This window comes from Pelodiscus sinensis, chromosome 21, assembly GCF_049634645.1.
Source record: "Pelodiscus sinensis isolate JC-2024 chromosome 21, ASM4963464v1, whole genome shotgun sequence".
Lineage (NCBI taxonomy): Eukaryota > Metazoa > Chordata > Testudines > Trionychidae > Pelodiscus > Pelodiscus sinensis.
Genome location: NC_134731.1, coordinates 15,069,011 through 15,096,326, shown reverse-complemented (window position 1 = coordinate 15,096,326; position 27,316 = coordinate 15,069,011). Strand labels below are relative to the sequence as shown.

The 27,316-nt window shown below is 55.7% G+C and overlaps 1 protein-coding gene across 7 annotated transcripts in view; it reads right to left on the bottom strand.

The window, feature by feature from the left end:
- POR (cytochrome p450 oxidoreductase) overlaps positions 1-27,316 on the bottom strand; it is a 58,798-nt gene that overhangs the window by 11,696 nt on the left and 19,786 nt on the right. For 6 of the 7 annotated variants that reach the window (XM_006113300.4, XM_075904940.1, XM_006113298.4 and 3 more), the window contains exons 3-9: positions 25,179-25,362; positions 10,012-10,060; positions 8,940-9,068; positions 7,491-7,640; positions 6,028-6,152; positions 4,597-4,686; positions 1,520-1,618 (exon numbers count right to left, since the gene is read on the bottom strand). In XM_006113300.4, coding sequence (XP_006113362.2) covers positions 1,520-1,618; positions 4,597-4,686; positions 6,028-6,152; positions 7,491-7,640; positions 8,940-9,068; positions 10,012-10,060; positions 25,179-25,348 — 812 coding nt within the window. In that variant the 5' untranslated portion in view covers positions 25,349-25,362. Of the gene's footprint in view, positions 1-1,519; positions 1,619-4,596; positions 4,687-6,027; positions 6,153-7,490; positions 7,641-8,939; positions 9,069-10,011; positions 10,061-16,027; positions 16,367-25,178; positions 25,363-27,316 lie in introns of those variants that run through there. The other variant, XM_006113301.4, reaches the window with a different exon arrangement.

Sequence of the window (27,316 nt, the reverse complement as noted above, 5' to 3'; positions counted from 1 at the left end):
CACATTGCAACACGGGCCTGGGCCTGCTGCTGAGAAGGTCACGTGGTTTTCCCTCACGGCCTTCGACACTTAAGGCAGCACCAGCCCTGCCACAAGCACAGCTATGAGAGAGCTTTGCCTTGGCAACTTCTCCCACCCCCACAATCCATGGGGGGACACATGTGCCCATCATGGGGACCATATCACCAGCATTCATGTAGTTACCCTCGCCAGGGCAGCACCTCCCCAATTTTACAGGGGGGAAACTGAGGCAGAGAAACTAGGCAACGTGTCCCGGGTCACACCGTGCACAGCCGAACCCACTGTACCACCCTTTTCCGCCACCCTCCCGAAAGGAGCTGAAAGTTGGCAGGATGCAATCGTGTAGGGTGGCCAAGGGTTAGAAGAGACACACGTCCTCTCTCTGGCCCCACGTGGCTCCTCTTGGCAGCAAGCGTCACAGACTCACTTGGGTCTGAAGCAGCCCTCCAACGAGACCTCTACCCCATGCATCACGCTGCAATGCCACAGGACTGATTTCAGTCACTAAGGAACGGGCGTCTAGCCTTGCCTCTCCGGGCAGAGCCTCCCAGGCCTGCATGAGCCTTGCGGTTAAGTCCTGATACTCAGCCTGCGTTTACCCTGCTGCAAGCGATCCCCGTTTCTCTCTCCTCCTGAAACTGTTCCCTCCCCCCTGCAGAACACAGCTGGCTCCCCCAGGACACCCTTCCTGCTCTCAGGCTTTCCTCACCATCACATCTGTTACTGTGCTCTGACCGGTGCCTCTTGGGAAAGTGGGAAATAAAGGTGAATAAAGCTGAAATACCTAAGCCCATGTCACGAGTACATTTAAACTAGGAGCTCCGGTCACTGCCTTGGGTCGTCTCTCGTCCCAGCACAGCAGGTACCAGGAGAGTGTAACCCACCCCGGCTCTATCTAGCACAACGGGAATCAAATGCAATGGTCGCCTCTTTGCCTACAGTGCACTTCTTCTTGGAAACGGGGTCCGGGCTCAGGAATGATGCAGGACAGAGCCGTGACCCAGAGGTGCCAGGGCAAGTTAGCGGTGGCCCTCACGTCAAGGCAGTGTGGGACCCCGCTTTTGTTTTCCAATCTGCGCTCCGGGGTTTTACAGCCAACACATTCAAATCTCGGGGTTTGATCTGCAAAATACACCCCGGTACGGCCCTAAGTAGCACGGGCTAAAATCCAAAGCAGACGCCTGCAGCAGCAAGTCTAATATAGGTGACTTGCCATTGCTATTGTATGATTAGTCCTGGTTATCGGGGTGGCACTCAGAGGTCCCGATCCGAGTCCCACTGTGCCCGGCACCGTACGCACACAATGCGAGACTGCCCCAGAGAGTGTGGGTCTAAACACCGTAACCATCTCTCCCCGCTGGCGGGCAGCTTCGGAAGCCATGTTCGGGAGATGACAACTTCCAGCAGAGTATTGACTAGCAGGTTTTGACACAGATGCTCCCTGACATTTCTGCACTGAGCTCTCTGTAGAAGCTACCCAGGGTAATCCAGTACTTACGGTTTCTGGCTTTCGTAGCTCTTCAGCCGGCCCATCTCGCCAGTGTAGACCTTGTTCATATTGATGTCCGTGTGGACCACCAGCTCATACTGACGGATGCTGGCGAAAGAGGGAAAGGAGGCAGCTGTGAACCACTGAACACGGCTCAGGCCACGGGTAACATCAACAGCCCTGGTTTCCCAATCCAAACGAGGTGTCCCCGGGCAGCCAATGCCCTTCGGGGAGCAGTGGGAAGTAGCGGCACGATGAGTCATTTCAGCATTTTCAATGCCGATCAGAGCTGCTTCGGTTACTGGTGACTCGAGTTTGGAGGTCTCAGGTGAACAGCCTCAAGCACAGGCCTCATCACAGTGCACACGCAGTCATTTGGCACGACCCGAGCGGACTCCCCAGAAGGGGTCAGGGCCAGCGCTCCCCGGGGAAGCGTCCAAAGAGGCACACAAGGTTCACCCAGGGCTGAACTTTGCTGAACCCTGGGTGACTGGCAAACGGTTTGCATGGGACCGTGCTCCTGGGCGGTTAATAGACACAAAGTTCACCCGCTTCGGGCCGCCAGACAAAGGCTCCCGGTTTCTGAGCGACTGGGAGCGTGGGGAGAAGGGAGAGCACAGGGAGCCACTGCCCTGTGTCCAAAGCAGGCGTGTCAGGAATTCCAACCCACGGCAAAGTCCCTCGGTGCTAAACCCTCAACTGCAAAGTGCCGGGGCAGCCCTGGGGCAGTGCGGGACGCGCGCACCGTACTGCAGTCAGGTCTACGCGCCCCAGGGCCTCAGCGCGATGGGGGCTGGGCAACGTAACAGAGAACGAGCTCAAAGTCGGCCTAGAAACACTGCTGCTCTGACCCCCGGCACGGCCCGGTCAGCCAGCGAGCACTTTGTCCGCCCCAGACACATCCGTTCTGGGCTGACAGGAAAGAGCCAGGCCGACCTCTCTGGAGACTGAGGGCCGCCATTTACACCACCGCAGAAGCGGCCTCCAGGGGACGGGATCACCACCACAAAGGGGAGGAGAGGTTGGCCCTGGCTTCTCGCTGGGCCTGCCAACAAGAGACAGGCACGAGTGCGAACGTGCAGAACAGGCTTCCCGCTAGGCCTGGCTGAGTCCGGGCCCTTGGCCTGCATGAGGGTTGGGCGAGGCGGGCTCCGACGCCCGGCAGGTCTGATGCGCTGTCTCTGCCAGGCTCCCTATAGATACAGGGCCAAGGACACTTGCTAGGCCAAGGATACCAGCGCCTGTACATCACTCGCTCTGAGTGGCCCGTGCAGCGTCACAGCTCGCACTGCTCTTCCAAACCAGCCACGTTATGCCACGGGGGCTAATGGCACACCATGGGGAGAGTGACATTTCCCAGGGCCTGCCCTGCTTGTAGTGGGAAGCAGCTACAGAGAAGGGAGGTTTTTAGCCGGCTTCCGTCCCCCCTCGCAAGCTGGCCTGACCATCACACCACATCGGCCAGGGCCAGTTGCATTCAATGCTTCTCCATCAGGCACAGCCAGTGTGAAGTACAGGGACGCCACGCAGGGAATCCGGGTCGCTCCGGCCATCCGGCGTGCGCACAGCCGCTGCCTCCTGGCTGCTGCGCTCTAGACGCCTGGGGTGGATGATTTGGGCTTTTAAAGCCCTTCATAGACACACCTCCTCTCTGTACAACCTCGCTGTCAGCAGGACACAGGGGTTTGAGACAGGCCAACTACCGCCCACGTTACTACCGCCAGCGGCTGGAGCGTGCCCCCTGCAGCTCTCCGGGTGTTTGTTTCACTAGGCCGGGGGTGGGCAATAATTTTTGAGCGGGGGCCACTTCCGAAATTTTTGAAGTGGCCCCGGGCCACCCTGGAAGGGGCGGTGCCAGGACACTTCCTGCTTCCCCCCACAAAGACCCTGATTGGTCTGGGGATTGGGGAGCACACAAAGTCTTTCCCCCCAGAGAGACCCACCGGCTGTTCTGAACATTGGTAGTTCCCTCTAGGTACCGGTACCCCTGGCGTGGGAGGAGACTTCGCGTTCTCCCCCTGCTGCCCCCAGATCAATCAGGGCCTGGGGAGGGAGAGCATGGGAAGTCTCTCGCCCCCTGGCCCCCTCCCCTGCAAGGGGGCACCACCCTTAGAGTCAGCCACCAGCTGAGCAGCAGCTGGAGGTTGACTTAGTGATGAGCCACTTTCTGGGAGGGAGGAGACTTCACATTCTCACCCCGCCCCCTAACCCTGACTGGCTGGGGGGGGGCCAAGTCTCCTCCCACCCTGCCCCTGTCCTGCAAGGAGCTTAGAAGCGCTACACCCCTCAGAGGTGGGAGGAGACTTTGCATGCTCCCCCATCCCCAGGCCAATCAGGGCTTGGGGGGGGGCATGTAAAGTCTCCTCCCACTCTGCCAGGAGTGCGCGGCACTTCTCAGCACCGCGCTCTCCTTGCAGGGTGGGGGCAGGGCACGAGGACACTTCGCACGCTCCCCCCGCCCCCAGTCTCTGATTGGCCCGGGAGTGGCAGGGCCTCCGCAGGCTGGATCAACTCACTTGGCAGGCCGGATCCAGCCCCGGGAGCCCTTTTGCCCACCCCTGCACTAGGCCTTCAAGCACGGGGCACTGGGGCTTCCGATTTCATTGAGCGGCTGTAGGCCTAGGCGGCCGTCGGTCCGTATTCAGCGGGACGTGATCTACGGGCCTTATCAGACCACGATAAATTGTTCGGGGTAGGGTAGCACCGGGGAAATGACCCAGAGAGTGAGGCAGGAGGGAGACCAGAGAGACAGCGCATCGCTGGCCTCAACGCCAGGTTATTTACAAGACAGGGATTTATAAAGGGGATTGGGCCATGGAGTAGTGAACTCAACAAATGGAGCCAAAAAGGCCTGGAGTCACATTTTCCCCCGGACACAGGGACACGTGGACCGGTCCCACCTCTTGTTTACAAGGGGGAATCTACGTCACACGTTTCTGGTTTTAAGTCTTAACGGGGAGGGTCTTTGCTCTTTGAAAAGCGAACGCCAGCTCCGGCCTGGCTGGGGATCGGGCGGCAAAACGCCGCTGTTCACTTGGGATTCCTGCACAAAGCCGGGCTGGCATCTGCTCTGTCCCCGTCCGTACCTGGACTCGTCGCCGGTGGCTTCCACGCCGAAGTGCTCGCACACAGCCGGCCAGAACTGCTCACGCCATGTGATGAAGTCCTCTTCCAGGCTGCTCAGGGCAGGAGAAGAGAAGCAAGAGCAGCGTCAATGCCATGGCCTAGACTGGGGGCCAGGTACTCTGGAAACAAACTGCAGTAAGGCCCCCGGGCAAAGTCTCCTCCCTGCACTCACCCCCCACCCACCTCGCTGCCCTCCTCTAGACCCCAAGCCAGAGGACTGTGTGCTGAATGCCAGGGAGCCTGGATGGCCAATTCACAGTCAGACCCAGGCCTGCAATATCCTCAATGCTGCTGCCACGTTCCCTGGTGAACCCCAGTTCACACCCCCTGACTCAGAAGAACAGGCAGCAAGCGTTCTGCGCTCCTGGGCTATCCTAGCCACTCCTGACACCACTAAGAGCAGAGCCTTCTGGGGGTGAACCTGCCAGCAGCATTACCTAGAAAGATCCACTGACCGGGTGTAACTTCCAACACGAATACAAAAGGCAGAATCTGAGCTAACGCACCTTTCCCCGAGCTGCGATAATGATCTGGAGTGTCGCCTCCAGTTCTGGGCCCCCCATCACAGAAAGGATGTGGACGCATTGGAGAGGGTCCAGCAGAGGCAACCAAAATGATTGGGGGGCTGGAGCACAGGAGCTTTGAGGAACGGCTGAGGGATTTGGGCTTGTTTAGTCTGCAGAGTGAGGGGGGATTTGAGAGCAGCCTTCAGCTGCCTGAATGGAGGTTCCAAAGAGGCTGCAGAGAGGCTGTTCTCAGTGGTGGCAGAGGGCAGAACAAGGAGCAATGGTCTCAAGTTACTGTGGGGGACATCTGGGTTGGATAGTAGGAAGAACTATTTCCTTGGGAGGCTGGGGCAACACTGGAATGGGGTCCCTAGGGAGGGGGTGGAATCTCCATCCCTAGAGATGTTTAAGTCCCGGCTTGACACAGCCCTGGCTGGGATGATTGAGTTGGGGTTGGTCCTGCTCTGGGCCAGCTCCATGACTCCTGAGGTCTCTTCCCACCGTAGGGTTCTAATCACAGCAGTGGCTGCCTCTCTGCCCGTAAAAGCAAATCCAAAGTGTGCAGGGCCAACTGTGTGTCAGAGACAGACGGAGGCGTCCAGCTGGTTCACGCCCTTGCAAGTTAACACGTTTTAGCAACACCCCGCTGGCTCTGTGAAGCAAACTCCAGATGCACAAGGGATCAGGCGATCTCAGTGTCTCCTCACAGACTAGCACCCCCCGGGGGGACGTAAAGCCCGCTCTCCGGTTCCGCAGACATCCTGCCCCAGAAAGCGAGTCCCACTGCACACGGCTGTATACACACACACACACGTGGGACGGTTCACTCTGCTGGGCTTGTGCCGAGCCAGCGACTGCCCCAGCCATATGGCCAAGCCTACTCACTTCCCATCGTCGTCTCCCATCCCGACCTCGAAGATCCGCTGGGCTCCGAGCTGCTCCAGCCTCTTGTCCACGTACTTCCCCATCGCATTGAAGTGCTCATAAGTCTTGTTGCCCAGCCCAAACACCTGGGAGAGGACGACAGTCAATGGAGCAGCAACACCAATGGGCTAATTCAACCCCTCCTCCCCCCGCAGAGGACCGGCTCTCAACACAGCAAGTCTCTAGCCACAGGTCCGGGGAGCCCATCGGAGGGAGGGGGAGGGGTGGCAGGTTTCCGGCTGGCTAAGAGGGTAGGTTTTCTGTGGCTATAACCATACACCGCTTTGTGGTCACCGGCTCCAATTCAGCCCAGCTCCACAGTGGCCAGACGTTGCCTCTGTCGGCCCGTGACCTGGTGTTCTATCAAGCGAGCTGGGGGTTCAGTCTCTGGTGGACAGAACCACGCTGAAAAGGACCATCACCACCGGCTGCTTTTTAGAAGCCTCAAGGAAGAGGCCCAGCCCTGAAAGAGCAGTATCCTCCTTCCCTGTTGTCAATAACATTCATACAACCCGCCTTGCTCGTTCACAGCACTTCTCACCAGCAGCTTTCACAGGTGTTTTGCAATGGTGGCACTTTGAAGGGTGGGGAGGCTGAGGCATGTTGCCGGGAAGTGACTCACCACAGGGCTGGTGGTCGAGACTGAGACGGAACCAGTTCTCCTGAGTCACAGCCCTGTGCACTACCCACTAGGCCAACTAGTTCAGGTGCATTAGCGGGACAGAATGAGGGAAGCAGCGCCTATTCTGGGGCTGAACAGAGCCCTTGGACTCTGCATCTCTCTCCCTCCCCATCAACACTCAGCTCTCTAATCTACCATCCCTTCCGCTCCATTGCCAGCCTCAGACACGTTTGCACCATGGAGACCCCCACTTGGGGGGAAACTGCCCAATTTGGAAGTAGGCAAAGAACTCTCTCATGCTTAGCAATTCTGGGTACCACCCAGCCCAGGAAACCTGCAGAGGAGTTAGGCAAAGCAGTTCCGTCTCTGGTATTACGCAGAGAAGAAATGAGGCATTTCTTGGAATGATCTAATATGCAACAGACTATCTAGCCTAGGACTGTCTGCTACACAACAACAGTCCAGTTAGCCAGTCTGTCCAGTCAGTCTGCTACACAACAGTGGCCTGTAACTCACTTACCACCTTCTCAGTCAAGTGCATGCTAGCGCCGGCTGCAGCAGCAAGTACCTGATGATCCACGTGATGCAGAGGGAAGGAAGGAGCCATGGCAGCCATTTTGAAAGCACACAGACCCATGTTTGCACACATGTGCAGTACGCAGGTGTGTGCTCCTGACACAAGTGTGCAAGGCACGGGAACTGAGACTGCACATTCACTTGCGGGGTCGGGTCTGATCTGCGCCTACACTGTGGGGACTTTCCTGCCTACGTGGGGCATAAGCAGTAATGCAGGTTGGCTTACCGCAAATTTGAGACCAGTCAGGTCAACATCCGTCTCCTGCAGCCAGTCATAGAAATCCTGGGCATTGTCCGTGGGATCGCCCTCTCCGTACGTGGCCATGCAGAACACAGCCAAGGAATTGTCGATCTCAGAGAGGCGGCTCAGGTCAGACTAGAAACAAGGCCAGAGAGACTAAGTTCCTTTCTGGATGTAGCACTTTTCATCCTCAAGGATCCCAAAGCAATCACGGTAGGGGAGGGTCACATCGTCACCACTGAAATGCAGCTGCCTCTGGTGTGTACCAAGGCCGTAGTTTGGTGTCACTTTGCAGTGTTAACCAACGGCTTGGAACACAAGTGGGGAATACCATATCGTGAGGGGGAGGGTAGAAGGTGCCAAAGTCCATCACCAACCCTGGATTGTGGCCAGGCCACTGTGATTAACGCTCTTACTCTTGAGAAAAGCACCACGGGACAGTCAGACTAAGTGCTTACTGTAAGACAGGGCACCTCAGAACCCCTCGGGTTGCCTAGTGACAGACTCCCACGGTAAACGTGAGCTATCGAACTGCCAGAACCGAGGGGTTCTCTGTGCGGTAGAGGGGGTGGAGGATCTGCAAGGACATCTGAGCACCAGGTCTGGTCCCAACTGAGAACTTCTCCCACCCACAGGATCTCGGCATAGGGAGGCCATGTCGGACTCCTACCCCAGAGCAAGGGGGCCTCCCTACCAGCCAGGCCTCAGACACGGGCCTTCTGCCTCACCTCGCCGTATGCAGCAACTGGTTTCTCTGCGCTTCAGTAGCACGTCAAACTTCCCTGCCGAGGCCTCAGGGGCTCCGTTCAGGGGCTGAGGTTGCTAACAGAGGAACTCGGGGCAGAGCACGGCTGGCTCGTTCTTTCTGGGCTGCCCGCTAGCCTCCCGCTTGTTCCCACCTTTCTTCCTGCCCTGTTCCACACCTGCCTTCGGCACAGCCAAGCCAAGCAGCTGCTTAAGACCCAAAGCCCACCCATGCTCTGCGGCTCCCAGCCATCGATCCAGAGTCCCCTCAGGGCAGTGAAGGGCTGATACTGTGGGGGACCCTAAAATGGCCGGCTCATTTCCCAATTACTCCTCTTTCTGGAACAACCCTGGAAGACAGGCAGCAACCACTCCTCCCTGCCACAAGCAGCAGCCCGTGGCAGGGCCAAAGGCCTTCGGTTTTGCAAGCACTAAATGGTTTAAGGACTCATTCCTCATCTCTCTGTGCTGTATCTTACCGGGCCCACGGTGAGTTAGCAATTGCTGCCAGCAGCAATGCTAACAGTTCCATCACTTCCCTTTTAATTCACAACAATTCCCTTTAATTAACTACAAATCCCTTCAGCATGCCCCACCTCAGAGCTGGCCAAGGCCCCGCTCCTGCGTGCGTAGGAGGCATGGGATTCGAGACAGGAGTAAAGATGCCGTGCGGGGCGAAGTTTAACTTACCAAGTCGTACTCCTCTGGGTCGGCTGCCATGCCCCGCATCCCGTAACGATGGGCATCTTTAGAGAGGCGGTTGGCAAACTCCTCTGCTGTCCCAGTCTGGGAGCCATAAAACACCACGATGTTTCGGCTCTGGAAAGACAGGCACCATTACGCACAAATTGCTAATTTGGGTGGGACGAGGGGGGTTGTCGTGGTTCTATCAAGGGCCAGGAACCAGGATTGCAGAGTTCTGTCCTCGTCTCTGACACCAACTTGAGCAAAGTGCCTCTTTGGGCTTGAATGCAATGCCAGGGCCTGGGCAGCTCGCACGGTGCTTTCAGATCCCTCCAGGACACCTGCTTCTGCACGTGATTATTATGCGGAGGGGGGCAATGGGTTTGGTGGTTGGAGCGGCACAGATGGGTCATTCTGACGCATTTAGCACGTAGCGGGTGCTACCAACTAACGATCAGCCACGGCTGTCCCCCCCCAACTCCCACCTCACATTACACAGCCGCTTCTTGCCAAGCCCTCACTAGAGATGTTAAATATCAGTTAATTGAATAGTCAAGTAACCTCATGAATTCTTATTGGCTAGTCGACTAATCTATAGTCCCTGGGGGCGGGGCCAGCAGCAGCATACAGTGCCAGGTCCACGAGGGGAGCCAGTATAAAACCAGCTCCTCTTGAGGACCAGCTGCTTGTTGCCCTGTGCTGCTACCTCTGATAAAGAGGCAGCAGCGCGGGGTGGTGGCAGCCCCTGACTCGGGGTGAGGGTCTGAGCTCCCGGATCCAGCACGAACCAAAACTGAGCCGGGCTGCCTGGCTCCTAATACACTTTAAATGCAGAGCCTCAGCAGGGGCAGGTCCCAGACCCAGCGTGAGCCAGAAGTGAGCCGGCTCCTGCTAAGTGGCGGCTGCTCCTTTTGCGCTGGAGTGGTCCATGAGCTCACACAAGAAGCTGCCGTGCTCTCCGGAGCGCCAGGAACAGTGTGGCAGGAATTGGAGAGGCAGTTCTGGACGCCCTCCCCCCACCCGCTAAACAGGAAGACCCGGCTCCTTCCACAGCCTCAGAAAGCAGAAAGACTCTCACCGTTTTCTTCATCTTCTCGACAAAGCTGCTCTCCCTCGCCGAGGTTGTTCTGAAAGGGAGCAAAGGGGACGTCCTTAGGGTTTACGGAGCCCAGGGCAGTGCGAATGCCCCATCCCCGGAGGCAGCCTGGGGGTGAGTGACTCTGAGAGATGTGACTTCATAACCTTCAGCACCACACTGATATCTGCTTTAAAGCTATTTCATTGATCTAAAGTCCCGTCGCCTCCCCCAAGACATTCAGCTGCTGACGGCAGAGACCTGGGGTGGGCAAATGCCGGTTAAATGGCTTCTTTACCCCTCACATGGCTTTCCCGGGTTGTGCTCTGCTCACCGCCTGGCTGGTTTTGTCACGGGTGACTAGATTCTCTCCGGAGGAAGCAGAGCCACAGAACAAGGACAGGTGGGGGGGGGGGACATTCAGACCAAGGGGTCCCCACATTTTCAGGTGCCCCACGCAGCTGTGTATTCCACAGGTCCTGATAGCAAAGGCCTCCCTTTCGCTGGCCCGGCAAGAGAGGCAGGATGGGGCAGTCAGAGGGGCAGAGAGCCCAGAGGGGATCGCTCCTCATGGCTGGGGAAGGGAGCCGCTTCACAGAGGCGGGATAAGGCTACAGAGGAGAGCATCCTGCTGCCATATCAAGGGCCCCAGTGTGTTAACTGCGAGACCCTACCAGGACGAGAGCGACGGGGCAGCGAGGCCTTCCCCTCGCCATGCCGGGAGGAGATCAGCCCTGTCCACGGGCACTTGGAGTTGGATAATCCAAGGAGCGACATGTGCAGGGGAGACCAATGGGAGGGGAAAGTCAGGCCCAGAAGGATATGGGCACTCACTTCCACAAGCCACTTTCACTAGAAACAGGGCCGGCCCAAGCCATATTGGCGCCCCGGGCCCCAGGTGTGCGGCGCTGCCCCCAGGGCGCACGGCCCCACCTACCGGCGCACGACGCATGCACGGGCCCGGCCCCGGAGCGCACAGGCAGACACAGGGTGCATGCGCTGCCCAGGCGACCCAGCCACCGCCGATGGCGTGCAGCCTGGGGCGGGCTGTTCCTGGCCATGCAGGACTCTGCAGCCGTGGGGGGAAGGGCGCTGCTGGCCGGTGCTGCGGGGGTTAACACGGCCCCTGGCCCGGGAGGCTGCTGTAGCCCGCCAGGAGCTGGTGCCCCCCATAGGTTGGTGCCCTGGGCAGCTGCCCGGCTAGCCCACCCCTTAGTCCAGCCCTGACTGGAAACCAAGCACTCACGGTGACCAGCGACACTCCCTCTCCCACGCCCTGTTCCCTAGCTCGGCTGTTTCCTTGAGATAACTGCTCCAGCCACTGAGATTATATTACAGTCCTGCTTTATGAATCCATGGGCACCGCTCACCTAGACCGGCCCAGAATGTGAGCTCTTCCCTCCCCACGGGCAATCCGCTTTGGCCAGGAGGGACAGCCCGACGTGCACAATCGGAGTCACTGGGATTGCGACGTCCATGGGAGTCAGGCCCCTAACTCACTCAGGTGCTTTTTAAAACCCCTCTGGGCACCCATCTCAACCTCAAGTGCCAAACTCCCTTTGTAAATCTAGCCCGGGGACTGTTTAGTCTAGAAAGCAGACCTCTGCTCATCGCCTGTGCACATGGCAAGCGGCATGGAGCTGTGCAGTCGAATGCTTTTATTAAACCTGTCCCAGAAGGCGCCCAGTGAAGTCACACAAAGGAAACGATCGAAATGCTTTTATGCAGCATGAAACACTGAACTCTCTGCCGCAGGAACAGCCAGCTCAAGTGGAGGAAGAATTAAAATAAACAAAACAAGCTGTCGTCTAAAAGAACAAAAACAGCATCTGCATTCAAGCCAGCGAGGATACGATCTAGGAACGTAACATCCTAGTTAAGCCGTGAACTGGTTAAACGTCAGGTCGGTCTAATATTTAACCGGATAACCAACTAAGCAGGATCTGGGCCGGGGACTGCTCCAGACCAGATGGAGCGGAACCAAGCCCCAAGTTGGGGCTGGTTCCTGGCTTTCACCCCACCCCCTACCAGCTCCCAGCTCCCAGCTCCCAGCCCCCCACATGGGAGCTGGAGCTACTGCCAGCTCTCTGCCCCCACCAGAGCAGCCCGTGTCTGCTGGGTGCCCAGGGCCCACCACAGACAGGTGGGGAGCTACTCCAGCCTGCACTGATTACCAGTTAACCGGCACCGGTAAGCATCGCGCGGTTAGGATGATGCTTACTGGTAAACCAGTTAACCTTTCGCGTCCCTAATGCAAAATGCAAGGGGGTCTGCCCCTCGTGCGTCTACGCTCACACCCACACTGCCAAGATTGGACGTCCTAGCTGGAGCAGTCAGAGAGGTGCCAGGGAGCTATCCCTGACTGCAGGACACATGCAGCTTGCTCTATCTCGGCTCAGCGAGAATGGGGGCCTGAGGGGAGCGCCGATTGGCAGGGGACGCTGCATCCACACGAGGAGCGGCGTGCCGGTGTCGCTGAAGTGGCAAAGCACTCCTGGTACAGATCCCCATCTGGGATCCGGAATAAATCCTTCCCCCGCAGCACTGCCGTGGCGGGAGGCAGGCTGGGGACGTGCTGCCTGCCTGGAGGCGCGATCGTTCTCTTCTGGTCTGGCAGCCTCCCAAGTTCAGGAAGCCTCAAGGACCCCAGCTGGACAGCCCACGAGCTGCTCGCTCTTGCGAACAGATGGTTCAGTTTGTCCAGCTCCCCCTGGCAAACCTCAAGGTGATGAACGCTCCGGACCCTGCTGCTTGACACGAGCACGTCTTGACCCCCTTGGTTGTTACGGAGACCCCCAATTCAGGTGGATTGCAACACAAAGTCCCCTCAAATGTCCTTTCCCATCCTCCTTCCCCGCCGCTGGGCTGACGTGATCCACTCAGAGATTCCTTAGCCGCCTGGCTCTCAGGCCTGCCCCGTCCCAGTGTCCCCTTCCAGGCACGTTGGGGCAGGAGGGGGCCATGCGCTTTCCAAGAGCGGCACTGGTCGTAGTGCAGGGCTGAGGGAAACGCAGGCTAAGAGGAGGGAAGGAGGAACTTGCTACCTCCCTCCGGGAGAGGAGAGTACTTTTGAATCACATCATCTGCTGCAGAAGCCAGGCACAGGGGCCCCCGGGAGCAGTTGCCTCCTTCCACAGCTCCTAGGATGAGCCTGTGTCCTTCCACAGCTGCCGCATGAGCCAGGGCACAGGGTGGGCAGAACACAGCAGCTCTGCTCCCAGAACGGACCAGCGAGCGCCACCAGCCACTGGGGTGTGGCCACGCTGTGATAGCCCCCTCCCCCCCCGCACTGGGTGTCAAAGCCTGGGGCAGCTGATTTCAGCCCAGAATGAGAGATCTTCCCTCCTCGTGGGGCTTCGGCCCCAACAGCTCCTGTCCCACGGCAGAGCACTGGTCAGCTGGCCCGAGCCAGCCGTGGCTCTTTCCGTGGCACCCTAAGAGCCTGGGGACCTGCCTAGAACGGAGCTGTGCTTCTGGGGAGACCGATTCCTGATCAAAGCTCCCACAAGCCCCTGGCAAGGAGGCAGCAGCCATCTGCAGACTGCCTCGTCTACAAGGGGATTTCAGCCACTGATCCAGATGCCTGACACAGACCAATTTACACTGGCATAGCGCAATCTGGCTCAGTGCCGCCTGCTTGACTTCGAGACGGGACAAGCCGCTCCAGTTCAAATAGTGTCCACATTCAGGGTTGTGCACTGGTGCAGCCACATTAGTGGCTAGAAAGGCAGCCACTCAACTGCACAAGTGCAACTACCACAGCCTCACGAGGGGGTCAGTGGCGCGAGTGACCCAGATGACTCTGGAAGTGAATAGAAATCAAGGTCCCAGGAATCCCAGGAGAGGTGGTAGCTTCCTAGCAACGCTGCCATTAGACAGCGGGGTCTTTTTCTAGGCAGCAGGACGAGTGCCAGTCCTTGGCTCGCTCTCATTCACCGCATGGGGCTTTCGCAGCGGGCCGGGGGCGAGGCACATGGGCCGCGTTCCCATTTCCCTTTCACAGAGGAAGAATGAGAGGCTGGGTCTCCCGTGGGAAGAGCGGAGCCTCTGGGCAAACACAAACAGCTCTGGCTTCTGACCGTGTGAGAACGGTGCAGCATTTCCTAACCCACGCGGCACTGAGGCAGGGATCCCCGGGGGCTTCAAATCAATCTCTCCAGGCCACCTCTGAGCCATGACAGAGCCCGGTGCTAGGCTTGGACTGCTCTAGGTGGACCCTGACAGACGACAGGAAACAGAAAGCCAGGCAAGGAGCTCTCAGATAGCAGACGAAACCCATTTGGACCCTGCCCTGGCCGCTGAGCAACCACTGTGAATTTTCAGCCACTACTGTCACAGGAAATTGAGGGAACATTTTACAGGCTTCAACCCAATCCTGCAAACACTCCTGGGAGTAGAGCTGGCTGGAGAGAACAAGCCACTCCGTTTCAAAGGAGCTACTTACAACATGTTAGTTGGGAGCTGAATCCCTTCATTCTTTTGTCACCGTAAAGTAAAAAGCTCTGGCCAGCATCAGCCAACGATTAGACCCGCTCAGACAGTGTAACGTATACCGCCGCTGTACTAAACCCACGTGAAGGGAAAGCCATTGTGTGATTAGGTTGTCAGGAGCCATTACACAACTTAAGACCAAAACAAAATGTATTTCCCATACACAGCGGCTGCATCTAGACTGGCATGATTTTGCGGAAATACTTTTAAGGGAAAAAGTTTTTCCGTTAAAAGTATTTCCGCAAAAGCGCATCTAGATTTTGCGCAAAAGCTTCCGTGGCCAGTCTAGACACAATTTTGCGCAAGAAAGCCCCAATCGCCATTTTAGCCATCGGGGCTTTTTTGTGCAAAACAGTTCTTCCCTATCTACACTAGTATTCTTGTGCAAGAGGGCTTTTTCCTCAAGCGGGAACGTGAAAGTATTTGCGCAAGAAGCACTGATTTTGTACATTAAAAGTCAATGCTCTTGCGCAAATTCAAGCAGCCAGTGAAGACAGCTGGCAAGTTTTTGCGCAAACGCAGATGCTTTTGCGCAAAATCTTGCCAGTCTAGACACACCCAGTGTGTAGACTGTGCATCTTATGCATACACACACACTCATTAGCGATGGTGGGGACGGGCGCTCCGTAAACACCAACCAAGCTACAGACAACGGGTTTGGGGTTTTACAATCGGCACAGCCCTGCGGGACCATGAGAACCTGAAGGTGAAAGGGAACGGCAATCGACGGTCACAGCCACACCTGGCGTCTATTTTCACTGCCCCAAAAGGAGAGACTCCAACCAGGGAACCCAGGGGGTGAAAAGCGCTGTCCATATGCACAGCTCTCTCGGCACACTAGCAGTCTAAGGCAGGGTTTGTACCGCAAGCAAGGAGCAAGCCAGGGGGAGGGGTTCACCTACATCTTTAAAACACAACAGTGTCCTCTTGGCTTCTCTGGCTCGGCCTGCCAAGCCCCGAACACGCAGAGATGCACCCTGGGCTCTGCCTCCGGCAGGGGTTTAAAGCTCACGGTTCAGAAGAGAGAAACGTCAAGGCAGCCGGAGGCGGGTCTGGAAGTCTCCAGCGTAACTATCCACATCCCGTCAGAAAGCCCCTCAGGCAGCAGCCTCCCAGCACAACAGGTCACCAACATGCGGAGCCGGGCGCTGGGCATTGCAGATTGAGCAAGCGCTTAGGGCCTGAAGCACCAAGGCATGTGCGGATGTGCACCACCAGTAGAAACAAATGCCATGCTTGTGGGTGTTCTCCTAATCAGCGGGGCAGCACCTTTGAATCTCTTCTGGGTGGCCGTCCAAGCACTCAGCTTACAGGGAACACTGTGGCCCTGCAGACCTGCCCCGCTGGACAAAGCAGTCTCCTCTACTTCGCTGCCCAAGTAACACACCTAAGACAGAACCTCTTTTCCTCTCCTCTTCCTGCCCTCAGAGCCAGCAGGGAGAGCACTGAACAATTACGTGTAGCTCTAAAGAGAGACGGAGGCCTGGGAGTAAGATCTACAGTCTGCTGATTGGGAAGATTGACTCACCTCCCCAGAGTCTGGTCCTCCGGCGGTACCGAGTACAGACACCCCATGGTGGGTGGAGAAAACACAAACAAAATGAATCCCCCGGCTTTTGTATCCGACAGAGAGAGGAGGGAGAGTGTAACTTAGCTGCTGAAAAACGTGCACCCAGGCCAGCCCATGCTGCCCCTTTCGGAGCTTAGAGCCAAATCTCCGGGTTCCTTTTGTGATGGAGAGCGGTGCCTGGACTCCACGTCCCTGCGCGGGTCATAGCCGGAGCAGTTCAGCCTGCTAGGGACGCTTGGAAAGTTCCCAGGCCGATCCACACAGCCCTGAGAAACGGCAACATCTGGCAGCAGTGGCAGAAAGGAATTAGGAGTCAAGAATGAAATCTCCCATGATTCTCTACAGCACACTCCTCCCCCCCCCCCCCAGCTTCCCTTCTTCTGTATGGAAGGGAGGGGGGGGGAGAATAAAATACCCACCCCATATCCTTGTTACCTCAGCAACAGTTTATATCATAGCCACTTTTTTCTTTTCTTTTCTTTTTTTTTTTTTTTTTTAAAGGAAGCCATGTAGGTCGAGGGAAGCGATTCCAGACACCAGAGAGGCAGCGCTGAATGTTACTATGGTAGTGCCATCCATTAGGAAGAAAGGCTGTATTGATCCTAGCAAGTTTGTTCTCTTTGGGGTCCTATTAAATCAAATTAGAGATGGTCTCATTCTCTCGTTCTCCTCCCCGCCAGCCCCCAATAAGTTAACTAACCAAGCTAAGAAACTGGAACTGTTCCTAAAACTAGGAAGCCCTTTAAACACCAGGAATGAATCTCTAATGTTTGAGGATTCAGATAAACCAGCTTCCGTGCCAAGTAATACTGCAGAACCGCTGGAAAATAACTGCATACCCTCTAATGCGTCTCAACGTATTCTCCTAGGGGAAGTGGCTAACTAATACCACTCTAGAGAAACAGGAATGAAACAGGGCATGGTAAGTAATCTGTAAGAGCATGAAAAATGCACATGCAGCCTTGCCCACAGCTAACCCCCCCCAATTAATCTGCCCAAGTGCAAGCGGCATACTCACTAGTCCATGAACCCATGTTGATCAAAGGGACATTCCTCTCTAATGACATCTGCAGAGCAGACGCTCTGTGAATCTTACCCTAATGGTTTCAATTAAGTCTTCGAATGGTGAAAATTCAAGCACGTTTCTGTAGGTTTCAATGTTCTAGCCAGCTAGCAATGGCCAGCGATACTATGCATTCGCACGGCCTTTATACCCAGGCACTTCACAAGCATGAAGCTTTACAACCCACCCTGCGAGGAAGTTCCCTCCATCCTGCAGAGAGAAAGCTGAGGTCTGCAGGAGTCAAGTGACGTGCCCACGTCAAAAGAGAAAGTCAGTGACTAAGCTATGGACTAAGCCCAAGGATTCTGGATTTCCACGTCTGGGCCCCTAGGCACCACAGAACGCTGCCGTTCCTGCTGCATGGATTGCGGGAATCGCTCCCGAAGGGTTCCACGTCAGACTGCCAAGACCAGGCTCTTTGGCCAGAGCACAGTGTCCCTAGAGACCATAATAAACCCAACAGCAGCATCTGACATCCAACACAGCAGCACAGGAAACTCCCGCCACGCATGGTCCAAGGCACTGTCACATCCTCTCCTGCATTCCCCAATCAAGATACCGTTTTCTGCTAGGCCCTGTCTACACCACCAGGTTATTTCGAAATTATTAACTCCCGAATCACTCTTTCGGAATAAGCTTATTCCTCTTCACAAGCAGGAGTTGTTAGTTTGAAATAACGGGCTTCGTAGTAGCGGCGAGGAGTCCTGTGGCACCTTATAGACTAACTGAAATGCAGGAGCATAAGCTTTCGTGGGCAAAGACCCACTTCGTCAAATGCATGTGATACTTGGCTTGGTAGTGCGGACGCTCGCCTTGGTGTTTCAAAATAACTCCCCAGTGCAGACAGGCCCTTCATGAAGAGCAGTCTAAACATCCCCAGGAGAAGTCTGCAGCAGCAGCTCACCCTGCATGAATCCTTCTGGGCAGTAACAGCACAGTCTCCCTCACAGCCCTGGGTCCGCAGCTCAGTTTGTTTTGCAAGGAGATCTCGGCAGGCTGGAACGTCTAATCCAAATTAGGAAAGAGTCTTGATTTGCAGCACTTTGTCCAGCAGGGCGTTGTGATGGGGTGTCTGCCCTGCACTGGCTACCAGGGTTAAAACCAGGCTAGGGAGGCGCAGGTGGGGCTGTATAAACAAGGGCTCCTGGAGGGGCAGAGACAGACTCATTCTTGCCCCAGCTGAAAAAACTTGCAAAACAGCGAATGGTCCCGCAGCACCTTAGAGATCAACAAGACATGCAGACTGGATCATAAGCTTTTGTGGGCACGACCCACTTCTTCGGGTGAATGGCAGTAAGGGTCCTGGGTACCAATAAATAGTGGGGGGAGAGGAAACTCTTGCTCCAGCTGGGGAGCAGGCAGGACCTGGTTGCCAGGGAAGCTACGGAAGCTTCCTGACACAGAGCAGAGCTGGGAAGCTCTGGCCAGGCAAACTCCCTGGCCGAGGCCTCTCTCGCAAGGCCTGAGGGTACTAGGGCTGCAGGGAGGCAGCAGGGGCAGGAGAAGGCAGCAGGTCCACCCCCCTCCCCAGTAACAAGTGGCCATGTCAGACGGTGGTTTGCCTGAGATAAGGAGCAAGATGACAACCGGCAGTGGGTCACTGAGGCAAAGTGGGTGTAGGGGGCTGGGAGGGGAGAACCCCGCGGCAGGGGGCACCGTGGGCTGGAAGGGACACGGGATCGGAACCAGTGCAAGAGACAGGTGACGGAGGCCGAGACACCGGCCAGAAGGCCCACCAAGGCGGACGAGTTGACTTCCCAAGTGACCAGCAGGAGGCGCCAGGCTGGCGAGGCTCTCAACCTGTCTCGGACCTCTTGGTTATCCCCTTTGGCATCCAGACAAGACAAGAGCCTTCAATACTGGGACAGTGCCTATGAAAAGGGGGACATCTGGTCCCCCTACACACACATCATTCACAAACAAGCCCGCTGGGGGAGGGGGGCGAGGGGGAGGCGGTGTTGAACGATCCAAGGAAACTCGCAGGTTAGGAGCGAAGTCGGAACGGACGATTCACAGCAACGCATGGGAGCAGCTTCTCCCACACACGCAGCAATGCCCCAGGCGCCGGTTTCATTGCAAGATGCTTCCGGCCAGGTGGGCTCCTCCCTTTCAACTCCCAGCCAGCGAGTGAACTTCCCCCCTTCTCCGCACGATCTATTTCTCAGTGGTTTACGTGAGGGCGTTTCGGTGCTCCCTCTGCGAGCACGTGGCATTCCCCCACCCCAGGGATTTCACAACACTGAGGACTCTCTCCTGAGCAAACTCAGGGCTTGGCTACCCTGCTGCAAGAAACTGCTGTGCTGTCACTCCCCGGTCCCATGCTGCCAACACCAACTAACAGACTGAGGGGGGATATGATAGAGGTATATAAAATCATGACTGGTGTGGAGAGGGTGAATAAAGAAAAGTTATTTATTAGTTCCCATAATAGAAGAACTAGAGGACACCAAATGAAATTAATGGGTAGCAGGTTTAAAACTAATAAAAGAAAGTTCTTCTTCACACAGTGTGTAGTCAACCTGTGGAACTCCTTGCCAGAGGAGGCTGTGAAGGCTAGGACTATAATAGAGTTTAAAGAGAAGCTAGATAATTTCATGGAGGTTAGGTCCATAAAAGGCTATTAGCCAGGGGATAAAATGGTGTCCTTGGCCTCTGTTTGTCACAGACTGGAGAGAGATGGCAGGAGACAAATCGCTTGATCATTGTCTTCGGTCCACCCCTCTGGGGCACCTGGTGCTGCCCAGTGTCGGCAGACAGGATACTGGGCTATATGGACCTTTGGTCTGGCCCAGTACGGCCATTCTTATGTTCTTATGTTTCTATATGGATGTAAAATCCTGTTTCATTGGTTAACCGGTTAAACATAACGTTTAATTGGTTAACCAGTTAATAGGGTGGGGTGCTGGGGCCAGGCTGGAGCAGTCCCCTCGCCATGAACAGGGGCTGCCCCCCGGTAAGCATCACTCGTGAAGGCCGATGCTTACCTGTTAACCTTTCCCACCCCTACTTTCTAATGTACACGAAGGAGAACGAGGAACCTGCCCTGGGACTGCTGCTTTGGGCTAGCAAGGTTGGCTAACCCAGAGATTGCAGCGCTGGAGAAAGCGCCAGCCAGCTGGAGGCATTATTGTCTCATAGAGCCAACTCGCTAGCCCGAGGCACATCCGTAGCTGGGGCCCGAGGATGCATCATCCCTGAGGGACCTGCCGCCTGTACCACCGGGGAGTCAGGCACCCAAAGGTGGACTAAGCCTCATGCCGCCACCCGTGGCTCTGGCGCCTGCTGCCACACGTGGCTCTGGCGCCATGGCTACAGAGATACCTTCCTGCTGCTGCTGCTGCTGCCCAGAAGTATTCGGTACCTGGGAGGGGACAGGAGGCGGGAATCAGCCTAGGACCGTGCATAGGCCGGTATGGGGAGTGTCTCTCACTAGAGGGCCCCTTCCCCATCCTCCTGAGCACTTACTGGTGGACAGTACAGGGGACCCTTATCTTTAAGCTGCGCAAGTCCCAGCTCCCTGGACAAATCAGAGCTCTGCACAGGCCTTGGCACAGGGAAGGGGGCAGCTGCCAGCGTTTGGAGGCAGCGTTGGGGGAGGCATCCCACACCCTGCCGAAGCTCTGTGCAGCGTGCCGCAAGCCGTAAGGGGATGCAGGCAGCCTCCATCTCCATCTTTCTTCAGGTGAGGCTCAACGTCCCTGCAAGTTTGGCAGCTGTCCCCAATGCGACCCTGACTTAGACACGGCAGGCAGGTGGAATTTACCAGCACGGATCTTGTGCAGCCCGCACCAGGCTTACACACTGGAAGCCAAGGCATCCTCCACTATCAGGGGTCCGCACCCTGTAAACAAGGGGAACCGATGTGCCCAGAAAACAACGAACGAAACTGACATTCATCTACACAATGAACAAACGCCAACTATACGCAGTCAAGCTGAGAGAGGTTCCCCGTGAGGGAGACACTCGTAGAAACAAGCCAACACACTCCAACTGCCAATCGGAGTCAGCAAGAACCAGCGGGGTGCGGAGCAGCTCTGCCCTTTATACCCTCATGCAGCAGTGTGAGGCAAAGGTCACACAAGCTCCCACATGAGTCACATTATGGGAAAATCTTCACATGCCGGGGCACTGGGCTCGCACCTGAAGGGGAATGGACATGTGCATTCACTCAAAGAGCTCCAGATTTCTGAGCTACTGTGGGGTTTAAATCTTGATCTGAATGCTGCATTGATGAAGCTGGGCGCTGGCTATAAATGAGAAAATGAAAGGCCAGTGACTCAAAATACCGATGGGGTGAGCTAAGGAACTGGCCGGAGAGGTGTGAATCCTACTGAGGAAAGGCAGTTTAATCCCCAACTCACACTGGGAAATACTTTGCCCAGGACTAGCACTCCTCATATGTTCCCGGGTCTATAAGAATTATAACTTTATAGGCCCAAGCAAGTCTGGCACAGAGAAGTCACAGATAAATCCCTGCAGACTTAGAGTTCTTTTCTGGCTCAGGCACGAACGAAGGAGCTCCCCAGATGCGCTGCTCGCATTGCCAGAGAAGAGTTACCAATTCTCTTTGGTACCTGCTATTAAAAGCCACGTTGGCTTACGAGAGACAGAAGCGACAGCTAAGCAAGGGACAGCCTGATGCTTTCAGACAGGCTGCCCCTGCCTTCCTGGAGGCTGGCACTTGCAAGAGGAGCAGCAGTCCAGAAACAGGCCATCGGCTGGCACCTTAATCTTGCTTTTATGAGGCCCTTCGGACGGACAAGTGCAATGCGAAACGGGCCCATAAATAAACCCAGGAGACAATCATTAACTCTTCACCCGTCCTCTAAGCTCGGTCAAGAGCCAAGAGACATAAGGCTGAATGCAGCCCTCTAAGTGCGCACAACTCAGCCGACTTCAGCCAAGTCACAAGCTCTTGCAAAAGGCACAAATTCGGCTCTGTGGGTTTCAAAAGCTTTCAGTTAACTCAGCACTGCATTCTGGTCACAGGCTGGTGGGTCATCTGACCAGTCTGTTAATGATCCCCCGATGCAAGAAACTCTGAAGAAAGGTCTCCTGGTGTAACCCAACAAGGCCACTTTTGTGAGGTGTTGTTTAAGAGAGCATTGCTTCTCCAACCCTTCCCCTGCTGTCAGGGAGACTCCATCCACCCTTGCAGCCCCACAGGACAGCGCTTCTAGGGGACGATCCAGCCCCACACCTTTGCATGGGGTCTCCAACCTCTCTAAGCACAAGATCACTTTTTGAATTTAAGTGCAATCCAGAATCTACCTCAAACCCAAACACCCTGGCTCCGCCTCCTTCCCGCCCCTTCTCTGAGGCCCCGCCCCTGCTCATCCACCCTCCCTCCCCCAGCCTCACTTTTATCAGGCTGGGGGCAGTGGTTTGGGATGCAGGAGGGGTTCAGGACTGAGGCGGGGTTTGGAATGTGGGCTCCAGCTGGGCACCACTTACCGCAGGTGGATTCTGGATGGTGATGCAGGGAGCTAAGGCAGGCTCACCCCTACCCTGGCTTGCACCACTCCCAAAAGCAGCCAGCAAACTCCTTCCATCCCTGCCTCCCTCCGCTCTGTGGAGATGGGGTACAGCCTGGAGAGAGGGGCACCCTGACATCAGCACCCTCCCCCTCCTCTTCTTCCTGCACCCTGCACAGCAAACAGGAGGCTCCCAGGAGCGAGCGGCACTCCAAGGCAGGAGCAGCACGGCAGTGCTGAGAGGGGTAGATGAAGTGCAGCACTTGATAGCCCCCTGGCCAAACCTCTCAGGATCACCTGCCAAAGGTTCCAAGATCTACCAGCAGACCCCGGTCTACTGGTTGGTGACTTCTGCCTTAGCGAATGGAGCCCTGGGAAGAAGTCTGCTGAATCTACACTGCTGCCAGGAAACTCACATGATTGGCAGAAAGCAAATCAGCGGATGGCAGTGAAGAGAATTACCAACGGGGCGACGTTTTTTCTCCTGCCCCCTGAAAGCAGGTTGAGCACAGAGGCCAGGTACAATGGCTGGCCCAAGGCTGCTGTACAACCCCTGGGTTCTGCACGGGACAGTTATGAGAAGCAAACTCCTCCCACCCTGCAACTCAGTGGGCCAAAGTGAAGACAAGCACTGATGGTGCCACCAAACTGCTGTGAGCAGCAGGGAAAGTCAGCTCCCCCTCTGAGGGGTGGGCAATAATTTCTGATGGGGGGAGCCCACTCCAAGATTTTGGGAAGTGGTCAAAGGCTGCACTTTTGACGGAGGTGAGATGCAGAAGGGAGCTCGGGGTGGGGGACTGGAGTGCAGGAGAGGGTGTGGGGTCTGCGAGGGAGTTTGAGTGAAGGAGGATGCTGTGACCTGGGGCAGGGGAATGGGCTGCAGGGTCCAGGAGGGGTTATGGGTGCAGGAGAGGATTCTGGCCTGGGGGAAGGATGTAGGAGAGGGCGCAGGGTCTGAGAGTGAGTTGTGACCTGGAGGGTTTGGGTAGTGACCTGGGGAAGGGAGTTCAGATGCAAGAGGGGGTGGGGTGCCAGAGGCAGGCTCCGGCTGGGAAGCACTTACCTAGGTGGCTCCCAGCCAGCATCCCAGCAGGACCCTCAGACAGGCTCCCTGCCTGCCGAAGCTCCAGACCACTCAAAGCAGCTGGCTGCTCCACGTAGCTCTCTCAAACTCACATCGGGGAAGGGGTCAGGCTTTGCGTGTTGCCCCCATCCCCCAGCACAATCTCTCAGCTCCCATTGGCTGCTTTCCGGACAACAGGAGCTGAGAGACTGTGCTGTGGGTGGGGCAAGTACACAAAGCCTCCCCCCCACAAGCGGCACATGGAGCAGCTAGCAGCTTGGGGCTGCTCTGTGCCTAAGGGTCCCGGCAGGGCAGGGGGCAGGCTGCAGGCCAGATCTTGCCTTCCTCTGCCTTATGGCATCCCGAAGGAGCAAGGCCAGCCAAGGCGAGCACCTTGCCCGGTCGGAACAGGATTCCCACGCTAGTCTCACTTAGTGGAGAACTTACAGAGGGGTGGGAGGAGGGGCAGGAAGAAAGGAGAAGCCTGTGTAATGCCCCACACTAGAGCAGAAAGGACTAAGGAGCTGATGTGCAAAGCCTGCACCCGCCAGTAAAAAGGGAAGCCGCGTAACTCGACAGCAGAGGAGAGCTGACCTGAGCTCCCGGAAAGGAGCACCTCAGGAGCAATGCTCACTTGACCCAGGCTGCAAAGCAGGGACCAGTGACTTTCTGAAGGTCAGAAACTTTATCCAGGAGGTCAGTCAGGGTGGGTCTACACAGCACCATTATTCCGGAATAGCAAAATGTGCATCTACACCACAAGCTGTTATTTCGAAATAATGCCGAGCTGGAGGACTGCTTCCTCCGACCCTTGTAACCCTCATTTCACCAGGAGTTAGGGAAGGCGGAGGAAGAGCGCTCTTCCTGCTGGGCAGACCACGCCGAAAGCCGAATGAAGCTATTTCGACTTAAGTTACGCAATGGACGTAGCTGAAGGTGTGTAGCTTAATTCGACTTTAGCCCTGCTGTGGAGACGCGCCCTTATTTACCTCTCCCTTGGAAAGAGAGGGAACTGGCAGGAAACGAGGCAGGAAGCCAATGTACAGGACTTAGCTGCCCACCACTGGGCCCCACATCAGAGCCCAGTGAAGAGGCTGAACCCAAGTTCCCTACCAGCCCCTAAAAAGGAGACCCAGACAGACGTCCGTCCCTCACCCAGGAACCAACGTGGGGAAGACCCTGAAGGTTCAAGGTCCATACCCAAGACCTTGATGAAAGGGGAGAAGACCCAGAAGCCCTTGTTGACTTTGAAGACTTCTCCATCACTGGACTCTGCGTACCCAGAACAAAATCAGACGAACATGGACCCTAGCCAGAGTGCCGAGACACAACAAGGACAGATCACCACAGGGCAGCTCCATAACGAGAAAGGGATCACCCGGGACCAAGTCAACCTGCCAGGCCCCTGCCGGCCCACTCGGCACAAGGGGGAGCGAGAATCCCCCTTCGCAACCCAACGATGCACTTTTGAGGAACATTCATCCCACATTCACCCAGACGGGCACTTACATTGGCTGGATTTTGGTAAATTCAGGGATTTCCTCCTTTTTCTTGCGGAAGAGGAACCAGTAAGAAAGCAGGCCAATGATGAGCGAGAAGAGAAACACATCCGTCATGCTGAAGAGTGCGCCCTCTGGACCAGCGCTCTCAGGAGTCGAGTCCATGGCAGAATCCTCCATGGCAACTGGGAACACTAGAAAAGGGCAAGAAAAAAGCCAATTACATGTAATCCAAGAGCAAACGGCGCTTCGCTGGCGTGAGCCGGGCAAGACTAGAAGACGGCCTCTCAGGACACGCTCTGACCGCCCTGAGAGTGAGCCCTCTTTCAGGGGATCATTCCACAGCTCCATGCATCTCACTGCTCAGAAGCTTTTACTCTCGTCAGCCAAAATTCCTGCTTTCCCGGTGGTTCAACCCTCGCCAGCCCGTGCTCCATCCTTGGCGTAAGCACATTTCAGACCGCTGCCACCTTGAGCCCAGAGTAGGGTTGCCAGATGGTTTAACAAAAAATACCAAACACCCCCTCCCCCCCCAAAAAAAAACACTGGGAAAAAATTCTGTTGAACAACAACAACAAAAACGGGGGGGGGGAGGGAGAAGAGTCCAAAGTTATTGAGGGGAAAAAAAAGGGGTGCTGCGCCTTTAAATGGCCCCATGCTCCACACTCCCCAACTCGACGCAGCAGGGGAAACTGTCTCCACCGGGCTTCCGTCCGAGGGAAACAGGAAATACCGGACATTTCACATGTCCAGTATTTTCTAGGGTTTTTGTTTTTTTTTTTTTACTGGATGGGAGTCCCAAATAACAGACAGTCAGGGCAAAAACCAGACACCTGGCAACCCTGGCCCAGAGCAGACCTTGCGGTCAGCGGCAAAGTTTGGGCCGGAGCCAGATCCAACTCGGAGCGGGCCCTTGCCCCAGCAATACTCCAGATTTAACCAGCTGAATGTGAAGTCAATTCCTCCCCACCTCAAATAATTTCTGTTGCTCTTCTCTTGTGTCTTTCTGTCCCAGAATGCACTGCCCCAGGACCCAGCCACACTAGGGCCAGAGAGAACTGCTACCTTCCTGCACAGTGGCGTGATGCCCCATTGGATGCTGTGGTCAATTTTGTTTTGCTTCAAACTCATGGTTCGTTTGCTGTCCACTAGGACCTCGGGGTCCCTGTTGGCATGACAGCATGCAAGTCCCCAGGATGAATCCCTGGTTGGTCATTTATGTTCACAGTTCTATACTAATAAATCCCAGATGCATTTGTATCACTGTCTTTGCACCACCCTTTACAATTAGCATCTGTCAGCTCTGATTAATATACTGCTTTTTCTTCTTCTGGATCATTAACGCGGCGAGATGAAGAGAAAGAGCAATGCAACAGTTCAGGGAACACCCCTATGCTGATTTGCATGCAATTAACCATGTGCTATTGATCTTTAAACAATTATTCTTACTTCCCACCCATCCTTGAACAGCATCAAAAAAGAGCTGATGGCTCTGAGCACAGATGGACCAGCAATTGCCCTGATCTACCTAGTTCAGGTACTTATTTGGCCCTTATTGCTGCATTAGCTCAGTGCCTCACAATCTTTAACGTATCTATCCTCATGAAACCCCTGGGAGACAGGGCAGCATTATTATCCTCTTTGTACAGGTGAGGCACTGAGGCTCCCAAAGGTTAAGTGACTTGCCCAAGATCACACGGAGTCAGTGGCAGAGCAGACATTTGAACCCAGGCCCCGCAAATCCTAGGCTGCTGCCTGAACCACTGCCATCCTGCCTATACAGAATAAACTCCTCCTCCTCCTCCACTTCTTCCCAAGCCTATTAATCACGCTCTACACTGAAAGATAAGCTTCATGATGAACAGAGCGGAGACTGGAGTGGGCAAGCAGATGATTAACTTGAACCATGATCCCTGGGACAGAGTGGCTCTTTCCCTTATGATCAGGCATTCTGCCAATCCAAAACTCGGTGGACACCTGAGCCTACGGTGCACAAAGTAGCAACAAAGTTGATTAGAAGGGGGAGTAGTCAGGTCTTTGCAATGGTGGCGTGTTCAAGAGACACTAAATTAGCCAGACCTGCTGTATGACACGGGCAAAATAAGAATGTCCCCAAAATAATTCCCAGAGCAGATCTTCTGAAAAAGC